Genomic DNA, 15060 nt, shown 5'->3' on the forward strand with positions numbered 1-15060 from the left:
CAGCCTTTACCCTACACAAAAATCATTTGCAGCACATGGTAACAATGCATATTCCTAGGTTTCTACCCCCCAAGTCATGAAACCATGATGCAGTCCAGGAATTCACCATTTTAACTGCTTACCCAATGGATTCATGCAGATGTTTCTAAGTCACATATATTACTGCCACCTCAAGATAGATTTATGAAAAATACATCTCTCTCTCTCTCTCTCTCTCTCTCTCTCTCTCTCTCTCTCTCTCTCTCTCACTCACTCACTCACACACACACACACACACACACACACACACATACTGCTCACAAATCATCTACATAGTACCACTACACCCTCTAGTGGACAATGTTGCTGCGCTTTCCTCCTCTACAAAGGAGAGAAAAGGGGAAAGGCATAATAAGAAAAGCTGTCTTTATAATCTAGAATCAGGTTTGTGCACACTTACAGGTGAATGTATATATACTGTAGGTTTATATATACTTTAGAGAGGAAACTTTAGGTAAAGTTGACAGCTCAGAACCATTGTTTTCAATGCTCAGATCCTCTTATCTGCAGATCCCATCAATTGTGTATCTGAATTATTCAGAGGAAAAGAACACCTGTACGTTGATCATGTTCCCGTGTTTTCTTGCTGTTAGTCCCTGGAAACTACAGTCTTACATCCTTTTTTTTTTTTTTTTTTTGGTACTGCAATTCATTTCAGGATAACTGAGAGCATACAGAAGGATATGCATAGGTGATATACAACTGTTCTGCCATTTCATAGAATGAATTGGAGGCCTACACACCTCTGAACTCCTGACAAACTTTGCTTAATGACAGTAGGTTCTTCGGTCACTTGAAGATTCACAAATTCAGTTGCCCACACACATGGAGCAGGTTATATAAATATGTGAATTATGATGGGTATAAATGAAAGAGATGGTGGGGACCCAGGCAAATCATGTTAGCTGCAATGAAATAAATTCAAAGAACAAATACAATTGTTCAAAGCCTACTACGGAGGTAATGGAATTTTGTTTCACAAGCCAACTGGGATTCCCTGGTGCACTAGCTGACTTACTGTGTGCTATTTATATATAGGTAATATAAGACACAACCTCATCCACACACACGAGACAGCATTGCAGGTCTGTAGATATAGCCCAGTAGTAGAATATGTGATCAGCATGTGTGAGATGCTGGTCTGAGCCCCAACAGCTCAGATGGTACCACCACCACCTCAACTTTACCAAAGAGGGAACTGAGACGTGAGGAGGGTGGATCACTTGCCCCAGGTTAGATAAAGCTCTTTGTCAGTGTCTGCTTCACCCCAGATTCTGGGGTCTCCACCATATCAGCTCCAGTGGCTACGTAAAGTGTGACTATGTGTGTATCTGACCTGTGCTCTCTCATAACAGCAGGCAGCCTGTTCCAAACCCAGATCTTTCTCTGCTCTTTTCTCTTGCTCGGTATCCTCTACAGTATATGGGGTTGTTTGTTTTGGGTTTTTTTTTTTTTTTTAGACTCTTCCATTCATTAGCTTTGCTCTTAGATGGTTTCTCATCTACAAATTGGCACTCCCCTCTGCACCATTACAACACAGCCTGTGTCTCATGGCCCCACTGAGTTACGCCTCTAACCTACACCTTCCAGATCCTTCATGCCCTAAACAAACTCAACCATCCTATCCATTGAGAGCCTGCTTGCTGCTCTTGCTTTAACTAACCACAGCTCATCCCGTGACAAAATGGTGTTCCAGCAACCGCTGGGTGTTGTGACAAGTTGCATTTGGCCTCTTTTCACTTCCTCGTTTCTCTGTCTCAAGTGCAGGAGCATTGTTGTTGCTTTAACACAACAGTGCTGTAACACAGCGCTTCTTAGTATACTCTCTCTCTCTCTCAGAGCTTCAAACAGTTTAAGAAATTTCACATTAAGAGGGTCCTACAAAGATTCTCACTGACCACCCTTTTGAGAAGAAGAGCATTTTCTTGTCTCATTCATCCACAGAAAGCTATGGAGCTGTGCAATTGCCGAGGTAGTCATCAGGATAGCTTATCTGGGATGTTTCCACCACACTGCTGCACAAGCTCTATATTTCACATGTGTGATACAACCTTGTCACAAGTGTCACATCGATGCCTTGGGATATATGCTTACATATAGACTCAAACTCCAGGCCTGCTACATGCTAGGGAAGTACTCTACCATTGAACTTTATTTCCAAACGTGGTATGATTGAGTCCCTTAACCGTTCAGTAAAAGAAAACATAAAATGGGGCATCTTGGATAATCTGTAGTATATTCTATTCACTCCTAACAGAAAAAGAAGGTATCACTATATAATCTTGTAGATAACCCCACCTACTGTATGCAAAGCAACTTGCCTATTACCTCTCTTATCTTTGTCCCTATAGTGAAGAAAAATCTATTAATTTTTATGATATTTGACACTCAAAAAAAATCTATTCCTTCTCCCAAAATAGATTGGGTTGGTGACTTAATTCTGCATGATCAGATCTCGCCCACATCTCCCTCAGAGATGGTACTATACTTCTGAGTTAGTGCAGAAGGAGAGGACAATCTAAGTCCACTTGGATGCTAGGCTACAGAGTCCACATTATGATAACTGATGGATGCTCACCAGATCTGTTCTAAATTACTGGTACTGTTCAGCATTTAAATTTGTTAAATACATCCTCTGTTGACTAAAGCAGGCTATTCCTGTCAATTCTTTGGACATGAGGAGATAAAAAACAGAGAGGTAAAATAACTTGGAGGAGACATGCAGTCCTAAGTGGCAGAGCTAGAGTCTGACCCCAGAAATCCTTATATCGATTAACATCACTTGGATCAGAGGACTGCATTACAAATCTTCAAATATGACAAATGACAAATTCAGCAAGACCTGTGTGTGTGCACGGAGAAGCAGCTCCCTCTACAGGGCTGCATTTCCTAGCTGTATTAGTTACTTGCCTTACTGCTATGATCAAAAACAAAACAAAACAAAAACAGAAACAAAAAACTGACAACAGCATGGATGGGAGAATTTATTTTGGCTTACAGTTCTCAGGGATACAATCGAGCATAGCAGGGAAGCTGGAATGGGATGAGACTGGTCATATGGTGTCCACACCCAGGAAGCAAAGAAGCAAAGAGCAATGAGTGCCTGTGCTTGACACCACCCCCACCTCCACCTCTCTCTCTCTCTCTCTCTCTCTCTCTCTGTTTCTCTGTCTCTGTGTCTCACTGTCTTTTTGTCTGTCTCTGTTGCTCTCTTTCTCTGTGTCTCTGTTTCTTACTGTCTCTCTGTCTCTTTCTCTCTGTCTCTTACTGTCTGTCTCTTTCTGTCTCTGTCTCCCTCTCACTGTTTTTCTATGTCTCCTCTCTCTCTGTTTACTAGAGTCTGTCTTTTTCTTTCTATGTCTTTCACTGTTTCTCTGTCTCTGTCTGTCTCTGTCTCTTTCTCTCTGCCTCTCTCTGTCTCTGTCTGTCTCTGTCTCTTTCTCTCTGTCTCTCTCACTCTCTCTATCTCTCTCTTTCTCTCTCTCTCTCTCTGTCTCTGTCTCTACCAGTAGCAACATAAGGCTATTGATTTGAGACTCTCAACTACTCTAATAAAGTTTAGCTCATTTTTTTCATAATTATTCTTATTAGATATTTTCTTCATTTACATTTCAAATGCTATCCCGAAAGTCCCCTATACCCCCCACCCTGCTCCCCAACCCACCCACTCCTGCTTTCTGGCCCTGGCATTCCCCTGTACTAGGGCATATAATTTTCATTAGCTCATTTTTAACCGGCCTTACTGGTTCTGTGGCTGGGCTCTCCTAAGCCTTCCATGGCTAGCATGTCCTTACCTTTACTAGCTCAACATCTCTAACTCTGCCCTCAGCCTAGTTGCTTGGTTACCTTCTGTAATGCCCATTGATCTTTCTGCCCAAGATGCTTTCAGGCTACCCTTCCATGGGCCACTTTTCCTCTCCACCTACATTTTGGAAGATCTCCCCTATAGCTCCGAATCTGTTCCATCTCTGTCCCAAGTGTATTGATCCTCCTCTTCCTGCCCTCTCCTCTCTCTTAGCCTATGGGAACCTGAAAGCCCTGTCTCATTCTTTTCACCCAGTAACTGGCCACTGGCATCTTTATTGATTGCAGGCAAGAACCTTCAGCATCAGTAAACACAGATTCCCGATTCAATCAAGGCATCTGAACCACTTCTCTACAGATCACTGCTTACAGTATGGCGTTTACCTCACCCAGACAGCAATAACTCCAGCCTCAACTAACCCTTGGACAAACTCCTCAAAGGACAACACAATAATTTTCCTTGAATACTACACAGGCCACATTGGGTATATAGCCTATCTCATCCTGGTTCCATTTCAATTTCTATGGATGTGTTTTCTTGCAGTTCTGTGGTACAAAACCCTTTCCTCTTGTCCCTGTTATCCAGAGAAATGAAGGAACTATATACATACATACATACAAACATACATACATGTGCATGCGCATGCGCACACACATACACACACACACACACACACACACACACACACTCACACACTGCCCCTTCAACTGTAGGTCTTGTACAAAGGAACCAAATAGTTATCAGCATTCACAGATAAGGGTTTAGTTATCAGTGACCCACATAGATAGCTAAGCTTAGTACTGTTAAAGGACAGCTTCGCATTGGGTATGTTTTCTGACTTATCTTTGACAGTAGCTCTCTGTCACTCAGTGACCTTAACCATCTGCTGTGAATCAGGCAGGCTTTTCTGTTTCCTGGTGACCTGCAAACTTTTAGCAGTTCCACTAAAGGTCTGAAAGGTTAACTTTCTCTTCTGATGTTCTTAAATGGTTGGCTACAGATAGAATGGAGATTTTTCATCTCAAGAGTTAGTCCTCGTAAATGTTCAGACTCTAAGTTTTGCTTCCTTCCCAAAGTTCTTGAAACTGTTAAATAATACAAGTCTATTTTAATAAGTTTTTCTGGCACTTTGATGTTAATTTGGAAGGCAAAAGTAAAATTAAAATGAAGCTGATTGTTTCAGTGATTTGTGGACTGCCAACCCTTTTATTTTAAACAAATTCCCTGGTCACGTGATTTCCTTTGACTCACCAGGGTATATTTGCACTATAGACAGATAGCTGGATTGTCCTGCAGGCTCAGTTACCTTCCCTTAACTACTAAACTAGTTCATGATGGAGAATGGCAAGTGGTATTCGTATGCTCCATCAGGACCACTCTAGTACTCTCACAGGGACCCGATTAGGCAGGGGTATTTCAAATTTCAGAGCGTCGGAGGAACAGAGGGGCTTGCCAATATTCAGATCACACCTGCAGTTGATTCCAGAACACACATGACCTAAAGATAGAGCTGTTCTGTGACCTGCACAGCCATTCTGTGGCACATGTTCTCATTTGCCAACCCACTCATCCACTCCCTACATAACTAAAAAACCCAGATTACAGAAGCCCTGTTGTCAAAGTTTCCAATTCGGTGTGAGGTGGGCCCCTAAACACTGGACTACTACAAAGTTCCCTGGATCCCCACCTGATGCTGGGGAATACTCTTCAGAACTACTGCTCTAGAATAGAGCCTCAAGAAACTGCTCCAGTGTGTCATAACACAGAGCCTTTCAGTGGTCTTCCTAAACTCTAACTAATGTAATGTATTAGACTATGATGTCTGCAGCATGCGATGCATCTTAGACCTGATGTATGGAACAAATCCCACAGTAATAATACAAGAAGACCCAGAAAAATGTTAAATAATTAGAATTCAGCTTTACATTTATGCAAATGAAATGACAGCAATAGTCTAAAGAGATGGCTGGAAACTCCTGGTCCTTGTCAGCGTCCAGCCTGAACACAGGGTCAGAGTCCTCAACTGGAAGTAGAGATATCTAGAAGGCCCATAGTAAATAAACACAGATGACCTTTTTGGGTACAAGCTAACAGGTAATTTTTCAAGGCTTAACGTTTCTTTTTCTTCTCTCTCATTCTCTGCTTGCTCTCTCTCTCTCTCTCTCTCTCTCTCTCTCTCTCTCTCTCTCCCTCTCTCTCTCTCCTTACACACCTCACATTCTCTCCTCACTCACTCTTCACATGCTCTTCTCATGCTCTCTGCATTCGCTCTCTCACTTGCTCTGCACATGCTCACTACTAGCTCTCTTGCCTTTCTCTTGCCCCAGTCTTTTATTGATATTCCAAAAGCAGGTTTAAAAAAAGACATTGTATAATCGTTGCCAAATCAAATTCAAAAGAATAACCACATCCCACAAAGAATCAAGAATTACAATTGTTCCCCAAATTTTTAGGCTTCTCCTATTCCCAGGCCTATAGCCAAAGTAATAATAATTGCAAACATCATTATTTAAACTTTAACTTTTGACTTATTGTACTTCAGAGCTTAGATCTCAGAGGCCAGCTACTTGCATTTTCCTGTGAAGCTCTAATGATAAATGACATGAGCAGAGTTACCAGGCAATGGACAGAAAGAATCAAGTTAACCCTTAACACAGTAGTTCTGCTAGCTTTCTGCTTCTGCACATTTCACACAACGACTATCCTAAGAGTCCCAGTGTTTTGATTTAGTTTTACTAGTATATAATTTTATATATTCTACACTTGCTTATCCAGAAACCACTTTCAAATGTTGTGCAAAGCTTATTTCATAACTTCAATATTTTTTTCCTTGGTGTACCAATATTGGCTCTATTTCATTTTCTAATAATTTCTTCAAATTTTCTTTGCAAGTCAAGCATTAATCTGGAACTACCATTGTGCAGTTATTACATTGTTTCCGAGATGAGAACACGCAGCATGCACCTGGACCAGTAGGACTGTGCTGTGCTGTGCCCCATGCCTCGATTTTTAATTGTTTAAGAATAATTACATCAAGGAATATCTAGTTTCACAGAATTCATCAGAGAAGAAGGAGAAAGAAGTAAGAAAGTCAGATATAATAGAATAATTATGCACACCAAGGCAACTGAAAAGCACTCACACACAAATGAAATCTATACAGCCATTGTCCAGGACTAAGGTTAGAAGAAGTGGGAACAGCTGTTTTTTACAAAGAGCTTCTGGGGGCTACTGAGATGTCTCCATCCTGACTTACTGCAGGAAGTCCCTTATTTCAGATGGCAGGTCCCCTGGAGGGATGTGTCTCTTGCCTCTCAGAGTCCTAGACACCATCCTTTTCTACAAGGAGCTGCCTTGGGCTTCTGAGATATCTCCATCCCAGCCTACTGCAGACAGTCCTTGCCATTTTATGCTGTCCCCAAGAGTCCCTGGCAGTGCAAAAAAACACAATGATACTAAGGACTACTGAGGGCTGGTGCCACCAAGGGACATCATTTGAGCTATCAGACTATAGATCCCCTAAGTACTCTGGGTTATGTTAAAAATGTGAGAGAAACATAGGAAATTTAGGAAGGAAAGAAGAGAGGAAAGGAACGAGAGAAACAGTAATAATGAGATTCTGCTCAGTGCTTTGCTGCGTGTGGGTCTCAGCAAGAGAGTAAAGACCAAGGATGATAAAAATGACAAGTGCTCAAGACCAGGGGATGCAGAACCTGAAATCAAAGTCCCAGATTGGTTGCAGAGGGGATGCTAGAACTCTGTAAAGGTGGTTGGTCAACCTTAGCTGATGTGTTTTCAGGGCATAAAGGAGAATGTGACTAGTGACAGGAAGATAGAAGAGTGGGCCATGTAGAGGATTGTGAGGAAGAAGCCAGGCATGATGAGGCCAACACTCCAGAGACTAAGCCTGGAGAATTGTGAATTCAGGGCCAGCCTGAGCTATCTGGTGACACCCCTATCTAACAGTGGGGCTGGGTGATCTGCAAGTCTAATGAGTGCCCTGGTGCTGATGAGGAGAGTAAAGCTTTGAGAACTGGAAGATCTTCTGCAGGAGATGTCCCTGACATCACACAACACATCTGGGAATGTGAGAACAAGTCCCACATTGCTTTATGGAGTTGGGCAAGAGAGGCAGATGCAAGGTGAATTGCCTCAGTGTTTCGCTTTATTTTCATCTAGTCTTTATGAAACAAGCTTGCAAATATTATGTTTCAGCCCTCTCATACCTTGTTAAAATGAGACTTGCACCCTCCCTTCCTTCGTGTCTTTGCCATTATGAATGCTTGCAGCAGACGCCATTGAAAAAATTTTTTACACTGACCTGAGCAGACATGGCAATTGATAAACGCCCTGATTTCTGTGGGGCCCGGTGCAAAGTATCACATGCAATAAAGATTTTGTGCAGCAGAGGGTGCTGTAATCATGCATCAACAGTGTGGTGACTTTCTGAATGGTTCTGTGAGAATTTATAAAGTGGAAAAGGTGAATAATCCTATTAAACTTTCTCTATGTCACTAGCAAGCTATAGCCGCTGAGCACAAGAGACTGGCACAAGAGTCTTTATAAATTATTTGGTTCTACCCTATCCACTCCTATTTTGCTATTTCACTGATTTTAGACAATGTATTTCATTTCATAAAATTATGTTTTAGATATAAGTCCCAATTTTTAAAAAGAGATTTATTCATTTCTATTTGCACAGAAGCGAGGAAAAAACTAAGACAAGAATCAAAAGGGCAAATTCTATATCCATAAAGCAAAATCTTGATGTTCAAGTAGCTGGCCACATGCAATGCTAGCAAAGGTTGTCTTGGCAACACTGGCAAGATATATCTTGATAAGGAAGTTGGAAAGGCAGCCTCCATGAGGATCACAACAGACATGCTAGAACTAGCCTGTTAATAACAAGCCAAGTGAAGAATGGCCACTGTCCTCCGAGCCTGGACCACTGCCCACCCCCATCCTGCCTCCTAGCCTGTATCTTTGCCCTCCAGCCCCAAGCCTGCATCCCTCTCCTCACTGCTACCACAAACTTGTTTTGCCTGAGCATGAGGCAAGCAGCATCCAGACAAAGGAAACACCATCAGACACATCTCCAGCTGGTAGCAGGTCCAGGACTTTGTGCCATGTAACCAGTCCTTCCTGCTTTTAATTGAATTGTACACAGAATCCTGCATGTTGCTAGACAGGGAAGAAAAGTTCAAAAATTCCCAGAGTTTTGCTTAATCAAAGGCAAAATAACATAAAAGAATTGCAGTTTATTCAAAAGCTTTGCATACTGGTTCTTAAAATCCATCTCTTGATTTTCCTATGGAAACTCAAAAGGCAAAAATAAATATTCCCAGCATGAAAAGATGACCCTGTGGCTACATGAACATTGAAAGTTGAGAATGTCTGGTTTTAAAGTAGGATAAACAAGCCTTCATGCATACTTTACTTCAAAAGCTTGTGACCTTTCTTCTTTTGCTGACTGAGGAAGCAGTCACCAGCCTTCTGAGGCATGACACACTCAGGAACAGGTGATAGTTGGAGCACTTCCAGCTTCCATGCAGCAAATTAAGGGCACTCTGAGAAAGCCCTCAGAAGACAGCATACAGTGACAGGGACTGCCTGCAGTAAGCCAGGATGGAGACATCTCAGTATCCCACAGAAGCTCTTTGTAAAAAACAGTTGTTCTCATTTCTCCTAACCTTAGCCCTAAACAACGGCTGTATAGATTTCATTTGTGTGTGAGTGCTTTTCAGTTGGACTTGGTGTACATAATTATTCTATAATATCTGACTTTCTTACTTCTTTCTCCTTCTTCTCTGATGAATTCTGTGAAACTAGATTTTCCCTGATGTAATGATTCTTAAACAATTAAAAATTGAGGCATAACTGGTAATAAGAACACATGCTCCACTATGTTCATAGCAGCCTTATTTATAATAGCCAGAAGCTGGAAAGAACCCAGATGTCCCTCAACAGAAGAATGGATACAGAAAATGTGGTACATTTACACAACTATTACTCAGCTATTAAAAACAATGAATTTATGAAATTCTTGGACAAATGGATGCATCTGGAGGATATCATCCTTAGTGAGGTAACCCAATCACAAAAGAAGTCATTAGATATGCACTCACTGATAAGTGGATATTAGTCAAGAAACATAGAACACCCAAGATACAATTTGCAAAACACAAGAAAATCAAGAAGAAGGAAGACCAATGGGTGGATACTTCATTCCTCCTTAGAATAGGGAACAAAATACCCATGAAAGGAGTTACAGAGACAAAGTTTGGAGCTAAGACAAAAGGATGGACTATCCAGAGACTACCCCACCCGGGAATCCATCCCATAATCAGCCACCAAACCCAGACACTATTGCATATGCCAAAAAGGTTTTGCTGAAGGGACCCTCTTATAGCTGTCTCATATGAGGCAGAGCCTGGCAAATACAGAAGTGGATGTTCACAGTCATCTATAAGATGGAACACGGGGCCCCCAATGGAGAAGCTAGAGAAAGCACCCAAGGAGCTGAAGGGGTCTGCAACCCTATAGGTGGAACAACAATATGAACTAACCAGTAGCCCCAGAGCTCATATCTCTAGCTGCATATGTATGTAGCAGAAGATGGCCTAGTCTGCCATCACTGAGAAGAGAGGCCCCTTGGTATTGCAAATTTTATATGCCCCAGTACAGGGGAATGCCAGGGCCAAGAAGCGGGAGTGGGTAGGTAGGGGAGCAGGGCAGATGGAGGGTATTGGGAACTTTCGGGATAGCATTTGAAATGTATATAAAGAAAATATATAATAAAAAATAAAAATATGAGGCATGGGGCACAGCACAGCACAGTCCTAATGGCCCAGGTGCATGCTGTGTGTTCTCATCTTGGAAACAGTGTAATAACTGCACAATGGTAGTTCCAGATTAATGCTTGACTTGCAAAGAAAGTTTGAAGAAATTATTAGAAAATGAAATAGAGCCAATATCAGTATGCCAAGGAAGAAAAAACTATTGAAGTTATGAAATAAGTTTTGCGGAATTTTTGAGAGTAGTTCCTGGATAAGCAAGTATAGAATATGTGAGATCTTATATTAGTAAAACTAAGTCAAAACACTGGAACTCTTAGGAGAGTCGCTGTGTGAAATGTGCAGAAGCAGAAAGCTAGCAGAACTACTGAGTTAAGGGCTAACTTGATTCTTTCTGGCCACTGCCTGGCAACTTTGCCCATGTCATTTATCATTAGAACTTCACAGGAAAATGCAAGTAGCTGACCTTGGAGCTCTAAGCTCTGAAGTATAATAAGTTAAAAAGTTAAAGTTTAAATAATGATAAGTTTGCAATTATTATTACTTTGATTATAGGCCTGGGAATAGGAGACGCCTGAAACTTTGGGGAACAATTGTAATGCTTAGTTCTTTTTGGGGTGTGGTTATTCTTTTGCATTTGATTTGGCAATGATTATACAATGTCTTTTTTTAAACCTGCTTTTGGAATATCAATAAAAGACTGGGGCAAGAGCAAGTGAGAGAGTGAGTGCAGAGAGTATGAGAAGAGCATGCGAAGAGTGACTGAGGAGAGAATGTGAAGAGTGAAAAGAGAATGTGAAGAGTGAGTGAGGAGAGAATGTGAGGAGTGAGTGAGGAGAGAATGTGAAGAGTGAGTGAGGAGAGAATGTGAAGAGTGAGTGAGGAGAGAATGTGAGGAGTGAGTGAGGAGAGAATGTGAAGAGTGAGTGAGGAGAGAATGTGAGGAGTGAGTGAGGAGAGAATGTGAAGAGTGAGTGAGGAGAGAATGTGAAGAGTGAGTGAGGAGAGAATGTGAAGAGTGAGTGAGGAGAGAATGTGAAGAGTGAAAAGAGAATGTGAAGAGTGAGTGAGGAGAGAATGTGAGGAGTGGGTGAGAAGAGCATGCGAAGAGTGAGTGAGGAGAGAATGTGAGGAGTGAGTGAGGAGAGAATGTGAGGAGTGAGTGAGGAGAGAATGTGAAGAGTGAGTGAGGAGAGAATGTGCGGAGTGGGTGAGAAGAGCATGCGAAGAGTGAGTGAGGAGAGAATGTGAAGAGTGGGTGAGGAGAGAATGTGAGAGTGAGTGAGGAGAGAATGTGAAGAGTGAGTGAGGAGAGAATGTGAGGAGTGAGTGAGGAGAGAATGTGAAGAGTGAGTGAGGAGAGAATGTGAAGAGTGAGTGAGGAGAGAATGTGAAGAGTGAAAAGAGAATGTGAAGAGTGAGTGAGGAGAGAATGTGCGGAGTGGGTGAGAAGAGCATGCGAAGAGTGAGTGAGGAGAGAATGTGAAGAGTGAGTGAGGAGAGAATGTGAGGAGTGAGTGAGGAGAGAATGTGAAGAGTGAGTGAGGAGAGAATGTGAAGAGTGAGTGAGGAGAGAATGTGCAGAGTGAGTGAGGAGAGCATGTGAGGCGTGTACGAAGAGTTTGTGTGAGAGTGAAAGGAGAGTGCATGTGGTGATTGTGAGGTATGTGTGAGAGTGAAAGGGGAATGCACTGAGGTGTGTATGAGTGGGGGAGTTCAAGAAAAGCAGAGTGAGCAGGAGGATGCAGTGTGTGTGCAGCCTCAGGCAGAGAGAGGGAGAGGGAGAGGGAGAGAGAGACAGAGAGAAGAGAATTAGATAGAAAGAGAGCAGAGAATGAGAGAGAAGAGAGAGAAATTTTAAGCCTTGAAAATTGCCTTGAAAATACCCAAAAAGGAATTCTGTGTATATTTATTATGCACCTTCCAGATATCCCTGCTTCCAGTTGAGAAATCCAATCCTGTGTAGACTCTAGACCGAAACACTCCTTCTGTTATTTCTCTAGTACATACAGCTGGCAACAGAAACGATTAACTCCATGTGGCTCTCAGTCCACCTTTGAAATCCTTGTTCAATTATCTTACCAACCGTGCAACACTTGCCCTGTTAGATAATAATCCATGCAGTAAAAGGTGTCAGTCACTACATATAACCTGGTACCACAGTAAAGTAATGGACTGAAGCCTGAAAGGAAATAAAAACCCTAATATCTCATTGTGTGTGTGCACATGTGACTGCTACTTGTGTGTGTGCACATGGGTACACACACACACACACACACACACACACACACACACGGTTGCCCATCATTCACACTGGGTATTTCCCTATGCCAGTCTCCACTGAGCAGTTTAGTTTTGTTTCTCACTGAACCTGGAACTCACTAGTTCAGTTCCTTCTGGCCTGGGAGCCCCGGCATCCTTCTGACTCCACCTCCCAGTGCTGGCATTACAGTCACACACTACCGTGCTGTATTTTTTTACCAACCCATTCATCCCCACACTACTTAAAATGATACAATGCCATGAACCTACCTCATTCTTATTGCAGAATGAGTTACAAACTGGCTTAATATTTGGAGCCTAGGAAATTATTTCTTCCAAATTAAGTTGTATTTGTGCGATCAGTGATGATTTCATATCTCCCCAAATGCAGTCTTACTTGAATATATCAGTGTCATGTTTACACTGTGGATTCCTGTCTGGAATGCAAAGTGAAAGCAAGATGTTCTGGTGATAAGCAGTGAGTGAGTTAATCCTTTCTGTTTGCAGTGGGAAAAGCTCCAGATGACCACGAGCGAAAGGAGGAAAATATTCTGCTCTGTCACGTTCCACGTCATCGCCGTCACCTGTGTGGTGTGGTCCTTGTATGTGTTGATAGATCGGACAGCGGAGGAAATCAAGCAAGGTAACGACAATGGTAAGGACCTCTCCCCGTTCCCCTTACCATCTCCCTATGGGAAGGACAGACACAATGGTGCACAGGGAGCCAAGCCGTTTCCAAAGTTTAGGTTTCCCTTAGGTTTCCAGGACCAGAACTTGCAAGGAAAACTCTACAATTGTCTCCTTGATCAACGCTGTCAAAAAAGCATGGGCCACTTGAGATTCTCAAATTAGGACTTGGGATGTGTTGGGCCCAGGCGAAGCTTAGCTATGAGGGCTGCATGGGTACCATTTACCACTTCAGACCTCCAGAGGCTCACTGAGCACCAAGCTCTTCCTGGCATGAAAATGCAAGTTGGTAGAAAAGTGGAGACTTGCTGGGCTGTGGTGGTGCACATCTTTAATTCCAGCACTTAAGAGGCAGAGGCAGGCAGATCTCTGTGTTCAAGGCCAGCCTTGTCTACAAAGTGAGTTCTAGGATAGCCAGGAACCCTGTCTCAAAAAAGGGGAAAGAAGAAGAAGAAGGAGGAGGAGGAGGAGGAGGAGGAGGAGGAGGAGGAGGAGGAGGAGGAGGAAGGAAGGAAGAAGGAGGAGGAGGGGGGAGGAGGAAGAGGAGGAAGAGGAGGAGGAGGAAGAGGAAGAAGAAGAAGGAGGAGGAGGAAGGAAGAAGGAGGAGGAGGGGGAGGAGGAGGGAGAGGAGGAGGAGGAGAAAGAGGAAGAGGAGGAGGAGGAAGAAGAAGAAGGAGGAGGAGGAAGAGGAGGAAGAAGAAGAAGGAGGAGGAGGGGGGGAGGAGGAGGAGGAAGAGGAGGAAGAAGAAGAAGGAGGAGGAGGGGGGGAGGAGGAGGAGGAGGAGGAGGAGGAGGAAAAGAAAGAAAGTGGAGAGTTTTAAAGTCTTATTTAATTCACCCTACCTGCTGCTTCTTTGATGGCCCAAGGTAAGACTGTAGTAGAGACTGTGTCCTGGCTCCCTCATGCCAGCTTAGCACTGTAGTTGAAATTTTTAGCTACACCCAGTTTGTGAAGGACACTATCCAGGCTACAAAGAAAGACACTACAAAATATATTTTATTTAAAGCCTTCCCAGGCCTGCCCACTTGGGGCAGTGGTGCACACAGTATGTGTGTGCTCTGAGTTTCCCAAAGTGGGATGGACTTTTCCTGGCCTGCAGAGCTCCTGGTGCACACAGTTGTTTAAGGAAAGAAGAGCTGGAGTCTGACTGGCAGACCCTAGTGTTCTTTTAGAAAACCAGAGATCTATGAAAAGCTTATATTGAGTCTAAGTGCTGGAAAACCAGGCTGGACGGAAGTGTTTTTAGAATCCATTCATGCACCATGAACTCATTTATAGACTGAATCAGTTAAAGAAGGCTTCTGGTTTTCCACATTATAACTTTTCTCAGAGTTTTTTGCTTTTAAGGTGTCATGTGAAATCTAGATTGAATAAATTCTCATTCCCTGCAGGTAGGACCTTAAAAAGATAGTTGCATTCACCAAATACCAGACACCCAGCTGTGCCTAAATGAGAAGCAGAGTGTCACCATC

General features: G+C 42.8%; 1 protein-coding gene across 14 annotated transcripts in view; it reads left to right on the forward strand.

Annotated features, from left to right (window-relative positions):
* Marchf1 (membrane associated ring-CH-type finger 1) overlaps window positions 1-15060 on the forward strand; it is an 854833-nt gene that overhangs the window by 824637 nt on the left and 15136 nt on the right. For 8 of the 14 annotated variants that reach the window (XM_030243793.1, NM_001293784.1, NM_001363123.1 and 5 more), the window contains one exon: window positions 13408-13555. In XM_030243793.1, coding sequence (XP_030099653.1) covers window positions 13408-13555 — 148 coding nt within the window. The remainder of the gene's footprint in view (window positions 1-13407; window positions 13556-15060) is intronic. The other 6 variants (NM_001363124.1, NM_001363125.1, NM_001166372.1 and 3 more) reach the window with 1 other exon arrangement.

This window comes from Mus musculus, chromosome 8, assembly GCF_000001635.26.
Source record: "Mus musculus strain C57BL/6J chromosome 8, GRCm38.p6 C57BL/6J".
NCBI lineage: Eukaryota > Metazoa > Chordata > Mammalia > Rodentia > Muridae > Mus > Mus musculus.